This window comes from Dermacentor albipictus, chromosome 5 (genome assembly GCF_038994185.2).
Source record: "Dermacentor albipictus isolate Rhodes 1998 colony chromosome 5, USDA_Dalb.pri_finalv2, whole genome shotgun sequence".
NCBI classification, from domain to species: Eukaryota; Metazoa; Arthropoda; class Arachnida; order Ixodida; family Ixodidae; genus Dermacentor; species Dermacentor albipictus.
Window position 1 is genome coordinate 88,490,216 of NC_091825.1, and position 18,340 is coordinate 88,508,555.

The following is an 18,340-nucleotide window of genomic DNA, read 5'->3' on the forward strand; positions in this document are numbered from 1 at the left end:
CAAAAGCTGTAGACAATCGACACCTAAACCTTCCCCTTTCAGAATATCCCACAAATTTTGCAGTCTACGTTGTCATAGGCTCCTGTAATGTCTAAAAAGGCCACATATAACGGTCTGCTTTCTACTTATGATATTTCAATACACTGAGTAAGAACAAATAAGTTATCATATAAACACCTACCTATTATGAAGCCATTCTGAAGTTCTCCCAAAATGCCATTATTCTCTGCCCAAGTTTGAAGCTTTAATTTGATTGCCTGCATTGCTAGCCTGCATATTACCGATGTAATGGTCAACGGTCTATACGAGTGAATTCTATGTTTCTCCCCCTTGCCTTTATAAATTAAATTCATTCTACTTTGTCTCCAACTGTCTGGTATTCGTCTACCTTTTAAAGTTTGTTCCACTGCTTTCACCAGAGCTTCTTTACTTTTTGATCTTAGTTCATTAATCAGCCTAACGGGAACCTCGTCTAGCGCTGTGGCTCTGCGCTTAGGAATTTTCTCTTCCGCTTTCTTCCAGTTGAAATTTGTCAGCACGAGCTCCTTTTCCACTTGGGTCTCTTTCATGCTCTTTTTTTTCTTCAAATAGAACCTCGTCATTGCCTTGGAAAGATTCGGCTGTCATTTTTCGGACTTAATTTATTGCCGCTTCTCCTTTCAGTCTGTTTTCATCTTCGTCTAGGATATGTTTTATTGTTGTTGACTTCCTGCCTAATAATCTTTTGTGGTTCCAAAATATTCTAGGTGCGGCCTTCTGTTTCTCACGTATTTCTGACAACCAACGTTCACTTTCACCTTTTAATTTTGCTTGCACCAGTATTTGAACTATAGACTTTTTCTCCCGGTATATTTCCCATTTACTAGTTACTTCATCCTGTGTCAACTGCGCCTTCTTTGCCTGCCTGTGCTCTCGAGATGCTTTCTGTCGTTCGGCGATCGCTTCTCGTATCTCCTTGTTCCACCAGCTTTTCGGTTTCTTTGTTCCTTTCCAACGAACATGTTGTTTCTCTTTTCGTATTTCTGTCGTTATTACACTTAGAAGCTCACCATAATCCCACTCTTGGCCATTTGCCAATTTCTTCCTCGACTCTAGTGACCATATTTGCTATTTGTTCAGCCTTCAGATTTGGACTGGCCATTTTGCGCTCCTTGCTCTCTTTCCCAACTACATGTCCCATTTTTAAAATGATGCGTTTATGGTCACTCCCTATGCTGCTATACCCTTCCTCATCAATGACCATTTCTCTCAACTTATCATGAATTCCTTCTGTCATCAGACATTAATCAATGGTCGATTGCCGGTTTCCCACTTCCCACGTGACCTGCCCATCACACTTACGCCCTGTATTCACGACAACGAGGTTATGTTGCTCACAAAGGTCTAGCATTGACTTCCCGTTGTTGTCTGTATAGCCATCTAAATCCTGCATGTGGACATTCATATCACCTAATAGGACAATTTCAGCACCATTCCTGAAACCCTTAATATCAGCGCTTATGCATTCCACGAACTCTTTATTCTTCTCTGTGCAATTATTTCCGGTCCCCAAATACGTAACGCCCAGCCAATTTTTTTTCCCACTCATTGTACCTGATAACCAAAGATGCTCTTGACATTTTGAATTTGCTCTTTTCCATTTGGCTCCCTGATGGATGAGCATTCCAACTCCCCCTCCCTTTCTTTCCGACTTAGTTCTGTTGCACTCTTCCCGAACATAATTCTCAATAACTGGCGGCTCTTCTGGGTCTCTAAGGTGCGTTTCTGTAACCGCACACTCCCCTATTTGTTCTCTATTTAACTGCTCCTCAATCTCTGCCCACGTTTCCTTTCTTCTGCCGCCCTGCATGTTTATGTAACCTATTGCATGGCGAGCTCTCCTTCTTGCTTTCCTCCTTTTCTTGCTATCGACGGCGATGCTCTTGTGAGGTTCCCCTAGGGGACCTTCTTTATTACTATCTACTCTGGCCTCCTGAGCGACCGCGGGCCCCCTAAAAAAGCAACAGCGCGACCACCAATTCGCCAGCCCACTTCTTGTGCCAGCCTGTAATTGAAGTGGATCCCGTCTCGTTTAAAACCAGCCCAACTTCTCATTCCCTGTTTACTTCGACCACCTCGAAGCCTTTCTCTCGGCTCATTTTCCATATTGCCTCATTAGCAGCCATTATGGCCCTTTGTACGTGACTGTCACATACAGGCACCTCCGGCACCGTGCACACCACGATCTGCACCTGAAGGGTAACTCACGCAAGTCGTCCACCCCCTTCGCCAAGCGCTGGGCTAGTCCTGGCCCTTTCCTGTTTAGGACGTCATTTCGCCCACCTGCTACTATGATGAGGTTGCGCACGTGGGCATTTTCCGCGAGCTTTTCTTTTGCTCGCTCCATGACAGTACCCAGTGTCCGCCCTGGAAATATCCTTACCGCCACTCTTTTATCGCCTTTCATCCTCTCCACAAGTGCTTTTGAGTAACTAGCCATGTTTGAGTCGCCGGCGACAATCACCCTTTAACTCACTGCTACCTCTCCCTGCTTCCCTTTGTCCTTTTCCGCGTGATTCGATCTCGACGAGGGGCATTGTGCTCTGGGCTCCTGTTTTTTCCGCGCGGCGGCCTCGAGGTAGCTGCCGCTCTTTCCAGCTAACCCTTCATCACGCTGCCCGAATTCTGCGTACCCTGGTGACACTCCCTCGCCTGTCGCGTCGGAGGTTTGCGTCCCATTGTCACGCACATTCTCGTTCACAATGGCCGGCCTGTTCAGCTTTTCCTCGGCTGCTTCAAGTCTCTTTTCAACTACCTTCCATGCATCACGCTCCCTGTCCAGCTCATTCTTGAGCTCTTGCACCTGTTTGACAAGTTCTTCCTGGAAAGCCTCCATTTTCTACAGTCTAGTATCGACATCACATTGTGTGCCGGTTGGTTCGATGCCCTCTCCATTCTCATCCGTATCCTCATCTGCCTTGAGGGACCCCTCGCGCACTGCCTGCTTTACCGGCTTTCTCGCCATGTATTGCACGGCTTTTTGTAAATACTATAATACTATAATAATGCTACTACTGATGCAAATACTACAATACTATACCACTATATCAACGCAGAGCATGTGCCTTTTAGCAAGAACCAATACGCACAGGATCCAAATCCTCAAAATGTTGCAAAGCGACCCTCAGCACTGTTTCAAAAGCAACCAATGCCGCGGAGACCGAAGGTATGACACGCTCTCGCACGCGCTCAACCACGCGGACACGCTCTCACTTTCCTACCAAAAACACGCACAGTAAAACCACCTAATAGCTAATAATATTGCCACCTACAAGCTACCATTTAAAGACTACAAACACTCAACGTCCCAACCAGCTGCACGTGTTGAAGCACGTGGCGCGAAAGGACGCTCTAACAATCCTGCAAAACCAAATCTGCACGAAACACACCCGGCAAACTAAGGTGGCAAACTCCATCGCAACGCCATCTACAGGCAGCATCTGGGATCGTGTCTGCCGATAATAAAGGGCACCCATTGGCTGTCTCGATCCCAGATGCCGCCTGTAGATGGCGTCGCGATGCAGTGTGCCGTAGAATTACTGTATATGCTACCGTAGGTAGCAGAGTTGCGCGTAGGTCCGCCATCTTGCCTGAGAAGCAACCATGTCTATGCGGCGAAGCCGCACTCTGTTTTTGCAGGCGACATGCCTAGCGTATCGTCGATCGACCGTGGGCGCTTTTGCATCGCTTGTGCACCGCTTTTCCGCCTAATCGCAAACAAAGCGCACCGAAACAGCTTACTGGATTAGATTGTGAAGAAAAAGGCGCTGCCCTTTTTTAGCGCGCGGTATAAGATGCAGCGTAGATATTAGTTTTTTTTTTTTTTGGGGGGGGGGGGGGGCTTGCATTCACCTGTCCACTTTCTCCGCCCTAATAACGTATGGGCACTCGCGTATCTAGGATGTATTGTGTATTCTATATACGCCGATCAGATGCAGCATTCGTGAAGCGCGACGGTAACGTTTAGATCGCACTGAATAAACTTAGGGAATATGGTGATGTTATATTATAGATTCCGGAAATTCTACAATAAGTTTCGCTCGAAAAAGCTACTTCACAATGTAGTATAAGGTTCGAAATAACATAGCGTATTAAAACTGGACAAACTTTAGTAATTGAGGTAAACAATCAGATACTTTAATAACTTTCCTTCGCTTGAATATTGCTTGGCACTCAGATTTTGTTTCAACAGAGATAAATACGCTACTAAGAGCAGTGCGGTGCTCTTTTAGCATGTAAACAGTAACAAAAAGCACTGAGCCGCAACTACCTCTTTTTTGGCAATAAAGTCGCAATGCGAATTTCAGAGAAAAAAAAAAAAGAACACTAGTGTATGCGCGTAGAAATATTTTGACATAGTGAGCTTTATCAAGTTGTGCTCTTTTACAAAGGGAACTGTACTAAATATAATGAGGCCCATACTTGCTTATGTGCCATAGCTCTCAACATGTAGCCAGTCTAAAATATTACTGGTAAATCAATGACCAACCATTGATATTTCGACTCTGGTACCCCATTAGAGCTTGTGTAGGAACATATCGATCTACCAGCAAGCAATGGATATCAGCTTCACCTGCAAGTGTGATTTCATTATGTGCCTTTTCACTGCAGGGATTCCAAAAGTAGCCTTCTGTGGGAGTGTAGCGAAAGGTTTTCTCACAGGATTGACATAGCTACATTATAGGGAATAATTCAAAACACAGTTAGGCCCTTACCGTATGTTAAATGACGACATTCATTCCTCTTGCATCCTGCTTCACATAAGCTGTAGTAGATTAAATGTCTTTACTTAGTAGTAACCTCTTTCATATTGAGAAACAACCCAAGCAGTGCATAATCATGAAAATGTGAGCTGGCTTTTTTGCGACACTTCTGTGAAAGCAGTGTGGTGCATCACATGCAGACAACTGGTAATTCCAGCTAAATATTCTATATAACTCTACGTGCTTCCATTATTTAAAGAACAATCCAGACTTGCAGTAGCTTTTAATATTCCAGCTGTGAATTTTTTTAGCACAGCCCAAAAAGCACGTAGCTGTTAGTCAAGCAATTTCATCTCGTACATGCACACTTGACGCAATAGGCAGTTGACTGAAAATTTGTTTGTTCAGGTGTCTTTACCTGAACACCCTTCACTAGTTTTACAAAGGAAGAAAAGCAATTACTGCAGTAAGGTGTCACGAGGCAGGCCGACGAAACAAACGTGAGATGCGCTGCGCAAGTTGCGTTGTTGCTACGCAGCTAGCACGCACGTGGACAGCGAACGGCAAAATCGGCCGGATTGGATTTGAATTTGACTGGCGATAACTTGTGTCAATCCAGTTCACTGCAGCGGCGGCGTCAGGAAATACAGAAATTGGCCCGAACATCTGCTTCTCCGCAATGCACGGTTGCTTGGCTACCACGTGATGACGTTCTGCCAATAGAGGCGCTAGCGGCGTGATAAAACAGACGCGCAACTCTGCTACCTGCGGTAGCACATACAGTAATTCTAGTGTGCCGCTGCTCCGGCTCCCGCTGCGTGGACTGCGTGGAGTATACCACTTTTGTCGGCGCCTGTACATATCTTTATTTCTTGTAGCATTTCCAATGCTTCTATTTACATGTTAGATGAGTAGCCGGTTCTCGCTGGTAGCATGACTGAGCGACTGCTCAATTAACACTGCCCACAATATTTGATCGCAATAGGTGCTTACGGTAGTCACTGAATTGGGAGAAAATGGTACATGGTGGTTAGTCACGAGTTGTAGAATCTGTTTTTATTTGCTTTTCGTTGGTGGTTTGAGTTCATTGTTTTGGAAAGACAGATCATCTTGTTAAAATGCTATGAAGAGAAACATTATTTCCTTGAAAAGACGCCTTCGTGGGACTTCTGTGCCTTTATGGTCAAGTGCCTGCACCACAAACATTGATGAGAGATTGTCTTCAAAGTATACATCAACGTTTGAAATAGTTTGTAGGTCAAGCTTGTGGGCTACTGCTACTCCGCGCAATGTAATCGCAGAGCAATAAAAATAAAGAAGCCAGTAATGTTACCAATCCTACATGGCTAGTTTAACGCATTCCAAGTAATAAGCTCATATTTCACTTTTCTGTCCAGCGGCCTGAACCACTTCTACCACATATCCTTCATGTGGACTCACTTCGTTGGCTTCGCCACTTCGCTGGTAACATCGCTAGTCGTCAGCCTAATATTCGGTCAGTCAACATAGTCGTCGTCAATCATTCGTTTATTCATTCACTCATTCATTTCAACTCATTCCATTCTTCCCCTTACAGAAAGAGGAAGCACTAAAGAGGTCGATGCCAAATACCTTTCTCCATTGGCGCAACGATTCAGCGGCCATCATAGCAAAAAGATGGCAAATACTCAGGTTTTTTGGGTGCCCGAGAAGGTAAGTGAAACCCCGTTACTGCTTTTAACTAGTCCATGAATGCCGGTATATTGAAGTTGACCGAACGCAAACTCCCAAGAACGCGCAACGTTTGGTTGCCTGTCCTGTCTGCTCCCTGAAAACGGTGACCCTTTCTAAACAACGAACACAACAAAAACAAAAATGGGCAGACTTGTATATAGACACCGGGCGGCCGTCGTATGGCGCCAGCAGCGCGCTGGCCAACAGCGCCGCCAACGGCAGCAGTAAGAGCACTGGCATGTGATGCACACGACAGTGCGAAGCGCATGGCGCCTCTAGTGACTTTGCTTGCAGATTTTAAGGTCTGATGACTTGGAAAACGCACTTCCGTGTGCCTGCACTTGAGAAAGGTCGCTCGTTGAACGAAACAGGTCGCATTCATGGCGTCGGGTGTCATATAAAGCAGAAAAGGGGTGCAAATTGTGAAGCAAACGCACCTAGCAAACAAAACTCCGCAGCAATTAAGCTAAATCCTGGAACTCCAGCAACTTCTGCTTTTTTGCTGCGCACGTTAACAGTGCTGTGTATTTAATCATGTAGAGTGGCGAAGCAGCACAAAAATCACAGACAAATGGAGATGTACGCCTCCATTTCTGTCTCTTTTTTTTTGTGCTGCTTCGTTGATCGAACATATGAGTGTCGGCACGTCCCCGTTCTCTGTTTATTTATTTATTTTTATGCGAAGCATATTACTAGAACTCAACCCAGCTCCTCAGACGCGGCGGTGTCGCCATCAATACCACGTGACACCGTGACTTCACGACAGAGGAGAAACGGGGCTCCAACTCGCGCCGTCGCGGCGGTATATAAGCAGCTGCGCTTGCCTCTGCTAGACACTCACGAGGTGACATGCCTCCTGGAAATAGAGCTGCTTGTTGGAATGAGAAGCGAAGGTTGCGGCGTGCTACAGAGACTGTTTCTAGGTGGCTTTGCTACGGCGCAGCGACTACGCGCCCCGCATCGGACGCGGTGAGCGTCGAGCAACGTAGCGTTCGGCGCGACAACGAAATGTGCGCCTGAGCAAGCGCCGCACGCCTGAGCCGACGCCGACGACACCGGCTTTTCTGCGAATGAGCTCGTTAACGCTGTCGCGTTAAAATAAAGGCTAGTATGCTTCGCATCCTGGGCTTAACCTTAGCTAAGCCACAGCCATTTTTTTTTGTGACGCATTGTCGCTCCTAATGCCTAGGAAATCAATTGAATTGAATTGGATTTATTGATAGGAAAGACAGAGAGGTCGACCTGAGCTAGTGTGCTCTAGTCTGCTACTCTGGACAGGGGAAGAGGGAAGGGGAGTGTAAGTGCTGGGATGGATTATGGTGATAAGAGAAGTGGTGAGTGCTTATGTACATAAGACAGTTGTCTTGCTAGAGCCGCTCGTCGAGCTTGGTGTCCTGCAGAAACTTCAACAATGCTTTTGTTGCACGTATTGAAACTGCATGCAGTGTCAGGCCATGGGCCGAGGATAGCTTCCTCCGACAGTGGTTGCCTGCCAACGCTGGCTAAGAAACTTGGTCAACAAACAACCCAACTAACCCAATCTTTAGTCTTGGTCTATTTGACACAGTGTGAGACGGCAACAACAGTTGGCGGCGGTTGATGCACGTGAAGCTGGCATTGACGGCGAGTGCCAATACTTCGCTGCATTGGCATTCGCCTTCAATGCAGAGCACGCGGAGGCGTGTACCATACGCGCCTGAGCTGCGGAGCGTGAGGAAATAAAACATTCCCTCACGCCACTCCCTCCTCCCCTCCCTCCCCCTGCCTCTAAAAGATTGCAAAATGACTACAAGTCAGCGGGTTCGCCTTCGGGGCCCAAGATCCGGAGCAGTCACGCCTAAGGAAGCGAAGACACACTATTTATTCGAAACACAAAGCTCTTGCGAATAAGCAGCTCTCCTTCATTTACGTCAGAACTATTTAACAGAAAAACAGCGTCGGAAATGTTGCTGTGGAGCACACATTCCGCCGTTCCATCTGTTGAGGCTGCGATGAAAACCAATGAAACTGAGTGCCCTCACGAGCTTCAGTAATGTTTGAACAACTGTTCGTACAGCCAAAAACGCTACATGTTTCTTCAGATTTGCTTCCACGTGACTTACGGCAATGCAAAACCGAACAAACGATGAAACAATCAAGCAACGTAGGTGGCGGTGGTGCGTCTGCTGGGCCCGGCCCGGCTGTCACGTGCCATTACATTCGCGGCGGCACCACGCGAAGGCGCCACTGGTCCAAGCTTGTCCACGCCCAGTGAATCTAAATGTTTTACTTGAAGGGACACTAAAGAGGAAAAAAATGATTTCTGCATCAGTAAATTGCCCTTCTACAACACCAAAACCACCAATCTTAATTTACCACTATATGATGTAGGGTTTGGAGGACGGGACTTCGGGATGGAAACCACAACTTGGGAGGTTTTATTCTACATTCTATTTACAGGGAGGTGAGCGTCAATTAACAGTCGTAGAGACATTACGGGCCGGCAGCAACTCGGACGCTGCGGCCCGCGGCAAGAAGTTCGAGAGAGGTGAATCAGGGAAACAGGGAATGTCCCAGAATGCTCGGGTCTCTCTGGAAGGCTTCTTATAAACCCTTCGAGCACTGTAAGTCACGTCATGTTTGACCAATGGGAGAGTCCACTCCGATGACGCCACTTTCAGCCAATGGTAGGCGCCCGTGTCGTGGTGTCACACCTGGCGGCTTGCTGCGGTCTTGCCTCGCAGACTGGCAATGCACTTCGAACGAGGAGAAGGGGAGGGCTGCACCTGCTTCATTGTCGGATGCCCACCTGCTAATCCCGGCGGCGCACGAACTTGTTCGCACGTAAACTTGTTGCCTTAAACTTGTTTGCTCGGCCGCTTCTCTGGAATGCGCTTCCTGCTTCTGCATTCCTCAATTAGCTGTGCTGCCATCCGATGTGGTCTGGGGAACTCGAAGTAGCCTCAGGAAACGGCGCCATATCTAACAGCTCGTCCTCGCCCCGGTAGTTCTGAATGGCCGGTGAACTCAATTCGCTGGCCATGAGGAACGCTGAAAGAAGCTGCAGGGTACTGGGGTCGAGCCACGTTTGACAACCCTCGGGATCCTGGGCCCTGGAGAACATACGTCAAACAAACCAAATAACACAGCGCTGCCCCACGTGTAAGCGCAGGCTCTTCACCCCTGACTCGCCAGGCTATTACCGAGTCAAAATGAACCCTGATCTTTTAGTTCCCCAATTTCGACAAAACAGTTGTAACCACCCTTCCAAACAGCTATCCATTTCTCCTCGATTGCCGACAAGACCAGAGTACTATTGTTGTTGCAAAACAAAAGGGTCGTTGACGATGCAAACAACAAATGAAAACAGCCGAACATAACTTAAGTGGCCTGACCACACGAACAGCATGTTTCCAATCTATCGCAGTGGCGTACTTATCGCACGTATTGGTGCCACTGAACAGTCTGGTCAACCTCACAAGTACGTAATCACAAGCGCACTAGCCTTGTGGTCACTAAACAAAACGCGTACTTGCGTTGTAGGCAAACTTTTCATTTACGCTTACTCACGTTTCTTCCCTGAAAGTCCTACAGGACACGTGACTTAAACGAACAAATAAACTCGCGGGACTTACACACTCCGCAGAACTCTTAAAATGATGCGTCTTCTACTAACTCTTTCCACGCACGTTCACTAAAGAAGTCAGAATACGGCTGCCCTCAACACACACTAGCAACCCAGTCATAAATCTGCTTCCTTCTGTCCACACAGGACACGCGCTAATGGAACTAAAAACGCTTCTCCGTGCAAATCATGCACTCACTGAAAATCTACGCGCTTAACCTTACAAAATTCAAAAACACTTAAAAAGAAAGAAGGTTAAATAACACACGCGCTTTACCATAGGCCTTTCGACGATAACCTTGAACTTCAGGTTACTCACACACACACAAAAAAGCCTATCTAGTTATTAATGAACATCTCGCGAGACTACATGTTTACACAAACGCGTCTTTCAAATCTCGGAGCTTTCTCAAACCAAAACACAAACAGAGCTCATACCTTACACATTGAAAGAAACTCTAGTCTCAAATCGCGAAATTTTCCGATGCTCAAAAATAAAACCAAATAACACGTTTTACTTCTACGGAAGCTCTCTTGGCTTCCCGTTCCCGATTGCTTACGACTGACTCATACTTTCAGCCTGACCCGCGGTGGGCGCAGTTTCAAAGCTACTCTGGCTGCCGAGAGACAACAAAAGGGCTGATTCACTATCAGCTCCCCCAAGATGTTACGGTCTCCTGCCAATTTGCGTCCTCGTGCCCCGCTTTCAACACAAACCCGATTGACCGCGTCGCTTCTCCCCACCTGGTCTCGTCCTGCCACCTTGCGTTTCTTCGAACTGCACGCTGAGCTGTGAAAAGAACTACGGAACGACGAGGAGCTTAACTGCCTCGTGCCCTTTGTCCGCGTCCGTGCAGAACATTCTTCGCGGTCCCCTTTTGACCTGTGGCTCGAACGTTCTGGATGCGTCAACATCGTCCTAGACGACCGCACCTTCTTCCTCGCGCCCTGCCCTTTTGGGGTTCTCGCCATCTTTGGCGGCGCTACATTAATTACCGTCTTTCGGTCTTCACTGCGCTTCTTTTTACGGCGCTTTCTCTTCGCACTCACTTTCATGTCGCCTTCTCGTGCTTCGTGCTGGCCGGTACACATTTCGTTGGCCCGGATCGGCCTCTTACCCGCACAGTCTGAGTGATTTAACTTTAAATCAACACTCTCTTTGCCTCGACTGACGGACAGCTCAACCGACTCTGGCACAATGCAGCAGGCTTTACTCGAGTTAGACGACTCGCCCTCTTGCGAACTGCCCTCTGCTACATTGCCCAGCGCACGCTGTGCATCGGCACACAGCCCGTCGGTATCGATCGCTGTCTCACGCGCACAGTCCGAATGATTATTAACTGAACCATCCCTCTCTAGGCTATCTAGACTGGCGGAGAGCCGCACCGATCCCTGAACAATGCAGTTGTTCTCTCGTGGACTACGGAGCTCGCCATCCCGAGAACTACTCTCAACTGCATCGCTCAGTTCGCACTTCACTTCTGCACGCACCTCTGGCCTGACATGGGTGCTCGCGTCTGTCGCGTCAACAGTACCCTTTTCCTCGCTAGCAACCTCGCTAACCTTACTAGCGACGCACACACGCGGTAACTGTGCCAATTTGTTCGCAGCTGGCCTAGCTGTCTCCACAGTCATCTGTTGGCACAGCACCTCGTCGCTCTCACTCTGGCCTTTAACGGCCTCTATTGCCACTAAGGCATCGTTAGCAGCTAGCCTTTTCCCTTCGCTTATGAATCGGCAGCCAATCTCACAGGCACTGCTCTTCTCGTCGGCTTCTGGCGAAAGTCCACTAGACACTTCCTCATTCTTTCGCTCTGTGCTACCTACAGAATTCTCAGACAGCCGTTGTCTCTGTGCCAATAACTGATCACAATCCTGTATCGCTTTGATCAGTGCTGCCTTCTCTCTCTCATACTTTTCCTCTCGCTCACGTTCGCGTTCATTCTCACGTCCGTGACGCTGACACCTAAGAGCAAGTTCTTGAAGCTCCTGCTTCCGTTCATTCTCGCGTTCTTTACGCTTATGCTCACTCCTAAGTTCACGACGCTGTCGCAAACGTACACGACGCTCTCGCTCCCGTGGCTCCTGTATCACTTCCCAAGCAAACTCAATGCTTTTCTCATCATTGCCACTATCATTAATCGCCTTTATGATAGCTGGCGTTTTCATCCGTTCGTCCGCCTCAACTCCCAAATCGTCGCACACCAACAACAAGTCTAACCTCGTCAACCTTCTAAGATCCATAGCAGCTGCCCCGACAGGTGGTTAAAACTGTTTTCCTTAATTAATTTGTGCAAACACACAATGCATCAAACTCCCGATTCCCAGAACTATCAAAATTGAACACACAACCTTTGAGTCTGGCGAATCATAAGGAAAAAAACCACGCGCTCACTTACGGTTGCAGCACCCTGCCATCCGGTTCGCTCGTCCGCTGTTGCCGGTTCCTCCGGACTCCCTGGGTCGAAGGCTCGCTCCTTCTTCGCTACACCCAGTTTCTTCGGACCTCTTTCGACGAAGGCTCTCTCTTCTTCGCTCTTCCCGGTTCCTTAGGATCTCTCTCGACGAAGGTTTATCCGTAGCGCTGCCACCAGCTGATGCATTCGGAGGCGATCCTACCGCTGCCAACCAGATGTAGGGGTTGGAGGAACGGGCTTCGGGATGGAAACCAAAAACTTGGGAGTATTTATTCTACATTATGTACAGGAGAGGTGAGCGACGAGTAACAGTCGTGCAGACATTACGGGCCGGCAGCAACTCGGACGCTGCGGCCCGCGGCAAGAAGTTCGAGAGAGGTGAATCAGGGAAACAGGGAATGTCCCAGAATGCTCAGGTCTCTCTGGAAGGCTTCTTATAAACCCTTCGAGCACTGTAAGTCACGTCATGTTTGACCAATGGGAGAGTCCACTCCGATGACGCCACTTTCAGCCAATGGTAGGCGCCCGTGTCGTGGTGTCACACCTGGCGGCTTGCTGCGGTCTTGCCTCGCAGACTGGCAATGCACTTCGAACGAGGAGAAGGGGAGGGCTGCACCTGCTTCATTGTCGGATGCCCACCTGCTAATCCCGGCGGCGCACGAACTTGTTGGCACGTAAACTTGTTGCCTTAAACTTGTTTGCTCGGCCGCTTCTCTGGAATGCGCTTCCTGCTTCTGCATTCCTCAATTAGCTGTGCTGCCATCCGATGTGGTCTGGGGAACTCGAAGTAGCCTCAGGAAACGGCGCCATATCTAACAATGACACTTAGTAAGCCAGAAAAAGCGCAAAAGCGAATTACAGGCGGCGACGCTTCCTTCAAGTTCCCGCACCAGGTCACTGTGACGTCATAGGTTTGATGGCATCACGGAGGAAGGAAACTAAGGAGAGGCCCTGACGTCACTTTTTGTGAAGAAAGTGAAGCCGGAAGTTGGCGTTGCTCATGGCGTTGCTCCGCCTATCGGGCCAGCTCTCCTTTCTTGTTTACATTTCTCGTGAAACCACGCCACGCTGCGCGCAACCATGCTGTTCAAACCCGCGCACTCCACAGCAATACTAAGCAGTCGTTAACACGTTAGCATGATTCCGCGAAAGAGGGCAACATTTCCCGCGGATATTCATTCGTCTGTAGCCATTGCCGTGGCGCGGTACATTGCGTACAGCGTTGCATGCGCGTTAATTTCACGAACTTTAATTCCTCCTGTCCCACCTGGCCACAATCATGGTGTTAGAATAGGTTAGGTTCTAACCTATTCTAACACCATGGCCACAATAACATCCGGTAGAGCACGGTCCAGATAATGCAGCGCAACAAAACACGGACCAGCGCAGACCTGCCCGCACGCCGCTTTTTCCACGGTACGAAACCTACGGAGCAACACGTGTGAGCGCACAGAACCATAACAAAGCCGCCATTGTGGCCCGAAAGGCGTGGCCGCTACAGCAAAGAAATAAAAAAAACAACAGCAAAAAAGAGAACCTACTACGTCATTTCCTCCACACTTTTCTCCTAGCGCGCGGAGGGGGTAGGGCCTCTCCATAGTTTCCTTCCTCCATGGATGGCATCTTTTAGGGCCTACTTAATTATTTAGCGGCGCAGATTGACTACATTGTGTTCTAATGGAACCAAATATTGAACATGGCAAGTTTCGGGTACCTTTTGAGCCAATGCAGCCCAAATACCAAAACATACTTTAGTTTCCCTGACGTCACACTGGCGTACCGGCGTCGGGGTTTCAGTGCGAAATTCAAAAACTGATACTTTGACTTTGGTTTTTTCATCTAATGATCAAACTATTATTCTGAAATGACCACTTGCAGCGTTCTCTAACACTGTTTTATCAGTGTAAACTGATTTATTATTTTGCTTTAGTGTCCCTTTAATGAATTGGCCTGTACAGATAGTGCAGCTGTATAATGAAAGTGATACTAGCTGACTCGCTAACGAAGCCGGTTTATTTTGTATATGATATATGTGGATTCAGTTTCGCACTGCCGCGCGCGCTCACACACACACACACACACACACACACACACACACATACATACATACATACATACATACATACATACATACATACATACATACATACATAGTGTGAGGATGCGCGACTCTCACGCGTTCCTTGATATGTTGTTTTCCCGCATAGCTCCCGTCTCCTGTAATCCGGCTTCGCCACGTGGCTTTACGGCAGCAGTCGCTATGCTTGCAAGGTAGTACGAGAGATGGCGCGAGTGTTGCTCTGTTAACGCCATCTAACGGCGGTGTTACTTCGGTGCAAAAAAAGAGAAGGATCTTCCTCTTTGGCTCCGGATCCGCAAGGGGCGCGCGTGCGCCGACCCTCCGGGTGCCAAGTCCTCTTCCCATCTGACAACGGCGCGCCGATTCATGCTTCGGCGAGACCGTCTCGCGAGGCCTATACCGGAATGGACGAATACGATCGTTCGAACGCGCCACCGTTCGCGTGGCTGTACGCGCGAACGACCAGACGTTGGTGTCCAGCATGGGGCGAACATATTCGCTCGCTATCCGGTCGCGGCGAGTCAGATTTCCTCCATTATTCGCGCGCCCATCGGCATGTTGTGTGGATACCAACTCGGCTAGCAGGCATTGGTCTATGAAAGGTGCAATAAATGCCCTTGTGATTGTTTGCACTACTGTGTTGTTCCTTTGTCCCAAGGCACGGGTGAGAACCCCACAATACATATACATACATACATACATACATACATACATACATACATACATACATACATACATACATATACATGTTCGCAAACCTACCCAACACTCCAGCTCGCAACCTCTGGTAAGAGTAGTCTAGCGTCTCACTTTTCTGCATTGTTCTTTCTGCAGGATAAGGCGTCGCCCATGGAGCTCGAAAAACTCGTTGAATTTGGGCAGGACAAGCAAGGTGTGCAAGCGACGGTTACCAGCTGAGCATCAATGCCGCCTAACACTGTGACAACGGACGTCTGCACCACTTCACTCGTGTTTTGATGCAGCCGAGGCTGCGAATGGGGTCACCTGTTGTACATATAAACCTGTATATAGTAGAAAATGCATAAATTAAATATGCTTAGATACTGGAAGCGTTGCACCGTGGAATGGCAAGTGCTTGTAAGGCGACGTTCAGTTGACGCCACACGATGCGCAATGTGTGCCAGCGCGTGTACTCAGAATTTTTGTAGAGTAGTTGCTGACGTATATCGCGAGACAGAGCAAATCTGCACCGCCAGCGCCAAAGGCAGATTTCACGCTTTTGCAGATAATTTGGTCATCTGGTTGTTATACATTCCATCAAGTGTTGTTCATTCTTGGTTCAACTTTCTTGATTTTATGTTCCCCCAACACTTCTTTCTTGGAGTGCAATAGCCTTAAGCCCTTATGTTACGTTCCGACCATGGAGCTTATCGACAAGGCAATTTGTTAAGCACTGCTTTGGTATAAAGCGCTATTTTACAAGTAAAGCTAGTTAGCACCGTCACCTGCATTGTCAACACTCTGAATGTGAGCTTGGCGCAGGTTTGTAATATCACCTCATGCTTATACATACGTGTATGAGTTTGGTCGCGTAACCTTGGCATATATTCTTGGTATCACTAAGCTGTGTGCAGGGTGCCAATAGCTATGCGTGTGCGAGTTTCCCCAGATATGCTTGCCCAACTTCGGTCGTTTTCTGTAACTTGACGTCACAGACACAGCTTCTCACCGTGATGGTTTTCAATACGGCACCTAGAGTGGCATCAGTGTATTATATTCACTGACGCGGGTAACCTGCTCCCACAGAAAAGCTTAGAAGTTCCTGCCCTACCGGCTGTGTTGGAGCCACAAAGCCGTGCAAGACGCCAATGGACGCAGCTGCTCAGCATCCTGGTTGACCAACATGGCGCCTAGGATGACATCAGTGCAACCAATCTACGTATTCGTCTTCGTTTCAACGTGCGAGTGTTACAGCCGCACCTCACTGTCCCACTCGTCGTTTCTTTTTTTTTAAGGACGAGTTTGCGCTAAGCGCAGTGGCAGATTCGAAGCACAGAGGAAGGAAATGAGTGGATTACACTTAAACTTGCCGCAACATTATTGCTTGTTGGGTTGACTCTCATGGCTTCGATTCTGTTGCACAATGCTCCCTTCCTAGTAGTTCCTTTCTTCCATAGTTCCTTTCCTTGCTCCACGCGATAACCAGAGAGCCGCTAACGACAGCTTTAAGAGTACCAAGCTCGTATCCAGAATTAAAGAACGGAATTTTTGAGTATCGCCGATGGCAGACAGCAAAACTCTTGTCCTTGCATACGATTAATTATTCGGAGAGGCGGAGATTGCTAGAATGAGACCGAAATGCATATTTAACTAATTAACGGAAGTTGTGAGATCAGCCGAGAAGGATGATCTGACTTGATGCGCACATTCTTCTCGCGTGCCCAATGTCGAAGATCACGTGTTCAAGCACGCGCTGGGGGAGGAGAGCAGGCGTCTGCTCTAGTCCGGCCATGACTGCGCAGAGCTGTCTGCGCGGCTAGGCGCTTACGGGGCCCGCACATTGTATTTGAAGGTAATCTGCGGCGGGCGCTAAGATTAGGCGAACTGAGATGGCTGAAGGCTGCATGCGGTGTGCTCCTGGGCGCCTAGTGTTGGAGGTCGCGTAATCTCAAAGTTTCCGAGACACAGTGAAGCGAGAGGCAGTATGAAGTGTTCACTCCCACCTGCCGCAAACACTCTTCATCAATCCAGCTTGCAACAGCGAGTGTTCGTGATCGTCTAGTGAGATCTGTTCATGTTTGCCTGTGCGCATGTGACACCATGCTTGTTAATTTGCCTTCTAAGCAAATGTTTCCTTCAAATTAAACAGCCAACAGAACTACTAACCTTATTTGGTGTAGTTTTCTAATACTTTGCTATCACTATCACTGCTTCGCCTTTCAGGCGAAACTAGGGCTTTTTTTCTTTTCTTCTTCTTTCGCAAGAACAAAGTTTGTTTGTGGTGCTTCTCATTGCCGTGAGCTGCTTCGCCTTCAGATGCTGTAGCCAAGTCGGCGAGAGCAAGCTCTTTGTGATACCATCCAATAAACACAATATCACGAGATCAAATTCTTAAATAATACACAGAATTGCCAGAGAAAACTTTGAACCTTGATTCTCGACACCACTTTGCAAGGTAAGTTGTGAGACCCTCAAAAATTCGACGATTACAATACTCCGTAATGCAAAATTTGAGCACAGCTCCATATGTGCTTTGATTTTGTGATATATTGGCTGGCACAGACAATTTGTCTGGTGCAGCACGTTGCAAAGAGAGTGGAGTGTGGTGCGACTGCCTCGCTAATGTGGAGATCGCGAGAGGCAACGCGTGGGTGATGCGTGGCCGCGATTTACAGCAGCCGCCACAGAAAGACCTCTATGCGCGCTACTCTGGCGCCATCTAGTAGCCATCATCGCTGCAGTATGCTGTTCTTCTCACGCTTTTGCCCTATCTTCCTTTTGCGCTTTCCCCCTCCAGGTTCCGCTTCCTCCTCGAGTCTTTCATCCCCCTCTGCGCTCCACATTCACTCTTTCATTCTTCACTGCACTCGTTTGCTCCATTACGCCAACGCTCGCCACAGGAACGTGCTCATAAGAGCTGCACTCTAGAATATGTGATGAGGCGTGCATAATTTGTTGCATGCTATGACTTCATAGGCATATCACGCTACCGTACAGCGAGTAGTTTGCCCTTGTTCTGCATTTTTTTACACCGCTCTAGAACAATGAGTAGTTCATTTCCATCAGCACCACATAGTTGTGTCTTGTGCACTTAAATGTATAT

General features: G+C 48.1%; 1 protein-coding gene across 3 annotated transcripts in view; it reads left to right on the top strand.

Annotated features, from left to right (window-relative positions):
- Positions 1-15,626, top strand: part of LOC135906852 (sodium-coupled monocarboxylate transporter 1-like) — a 114,956-nt gene extending 99,330 nt beyond the window's left edge. For all 3 annotated transcript variants that reach the window (XM_065438460.2, XM_070538524.1, XM_070538525.1), the window contains 3 exons: positions 6,140-6,237; positions 6,319-6,434; positions 15,391-15,626. In XM_065438460.2, the coding sequence (XP_065294532.2) occupies positions 6,140-6,237; positions 6,319-6,434; positions 15,391-15,474 (298 nt within the window). In that variant the 3' untranslated portion in view covers positions 15,475-15,626. The remainder of the gene's footprint in view (positions 1-6,139; positions 6,238-6,318; positions 6,435-15,390) is intronic.
- Positions 15,627-18,340: the final 2,714 nt, after the last annotated feature.